The sequence below is a fragment of the Aplysia californica genome, unplaced genomic scaffold (genome assembly GCF_000002075.1).
Source record: "Aplysia californica isolate F4 #8 unplaced genomic scaffold, AplCal3.0 scaffold00120, whole genome shotgun sequence".
Classification (NCBI taxonomy): domain Eukaryota; kingdom Metazoa; phylum Mollusca; class Gastropoda; order Aplysiida; family Aplysiidae; genus Aplysia; species Aplysia californica.
In genome coordinates, this window is record NW_004797390.1 from 1341267 (window position 1) to 1342477 (window position 1211).

The following is a 1211-nucleotide window of genomic DNA, read 5'->3' on the forward strand; positions in this document are numbered from 1 at the left end:
AGAGAGAGAGAGAGAGAGAGAGAGAGAGAGGCAGATGTATTAACCTTCTTGTATGATTATAAGAGGTAAATCATGTTCTCGAGGAGTAAAAATAGGTAATTACCAATGGACTCCGGTTACAGGTCATAAAACAAGAGACAAATAAATGAGTTTGACACAGTGTATATGTTACATTACACGTTGCAACGAAAAATACACAAGGCGATATTTAGGCCTACTTTTTATTATTATCATCATCATCCAGTGCCAGATCTGCGACAGATATCGGCGATCATGGTTCTCCATTCTTTCCCTTGCTCGGATGCTCTCAAAAAAGATATTTTTCCATGATCTTTCCCTGTTACCCATTCGTTTCGTTCCCTTCGTATGTTGTTCTGGGCCTACCCCTGTCTCGCTTGCCCTCAGTTTTGTCAGACAGAGCTAGATGTTTAAGACCCTTAGGTCTATTTATGTGGCCCAAAAACTGCATTTATTGTCGTTGCCTGGTTGTTTTTTTCACATTGAGCGTCCTACGTGGGCTTCATCAAGCACTTCCTCATTTGATTTCTTTTCCTTCCACGATACTGATGCTTCTATTTTATTTTCACTGTCTTTAGTGATCGTCCAGCATTCACAGCCATATAGAAGGGTTGACCAAACATAGCATTTCAGAACTTTCATTTTGGTGTTCAGTGAGACGTTTCTATTTTTCAGCATTGGGCTCATTTTATTGAAACTATTTATTATAATACATCATGATCAAAATTGGTCTCTTTAATATATATTTTCTAGAGCCTACAGGCACAGAAATGAGCAGCAAATCATGACTGCCGATATTTAATTCCGATGTGGCACTTGAAGAAGAAGTAGGCCTAGAAGAAGAAGGAGTTTACATTAGTCTCAACTCTTTGTCTTGTACTCACCAAAAATTCTCCCTTCGTGTACCTCGCGTTGGGGCAGCTCACTCGTTCCTGTTCATCAGGGTTGGCTCCGTAAGGAAATCCCTGGAGATACATGCACATGTATATAGGCTATATAGGCGTATATAATATTGGAGAATATCGTAATAGCAGGTAAGTTTGATGGAAAGAGAGGCAGAGGCAGACGGAGGGAAAAGATACTGGACAAGATGACAACATGGCTGGGAGCAGCAAGAACAACAGACACCATTGCCTCAACGCAAGGCAGAGTAAAGTGGAGGTCCATGATCGCCCACCCCAGTCGGCAAGGCA

General features: G+C 41.4%; 1 protein-coding gene across 1 annotated transcript in view; it reads right to left on the reverse strand.

The window, feature by feature from the left end:
• Positions 1-1211, reverse strand: part of LOC101848579 (paladin) — a gene marked incomplete at its 5' end in the record, with an annotated part of 84596 nt that overhangs the window by 7882 nt on the left and 75503 nt on the right. Inside the window, 1 exon segment of the mRNA XM_013081204.2 lies at positions 903-983. Within this exon segment, the coding sequence (XP_012936658.1) occupies positions 903-983 (81 nt within the window).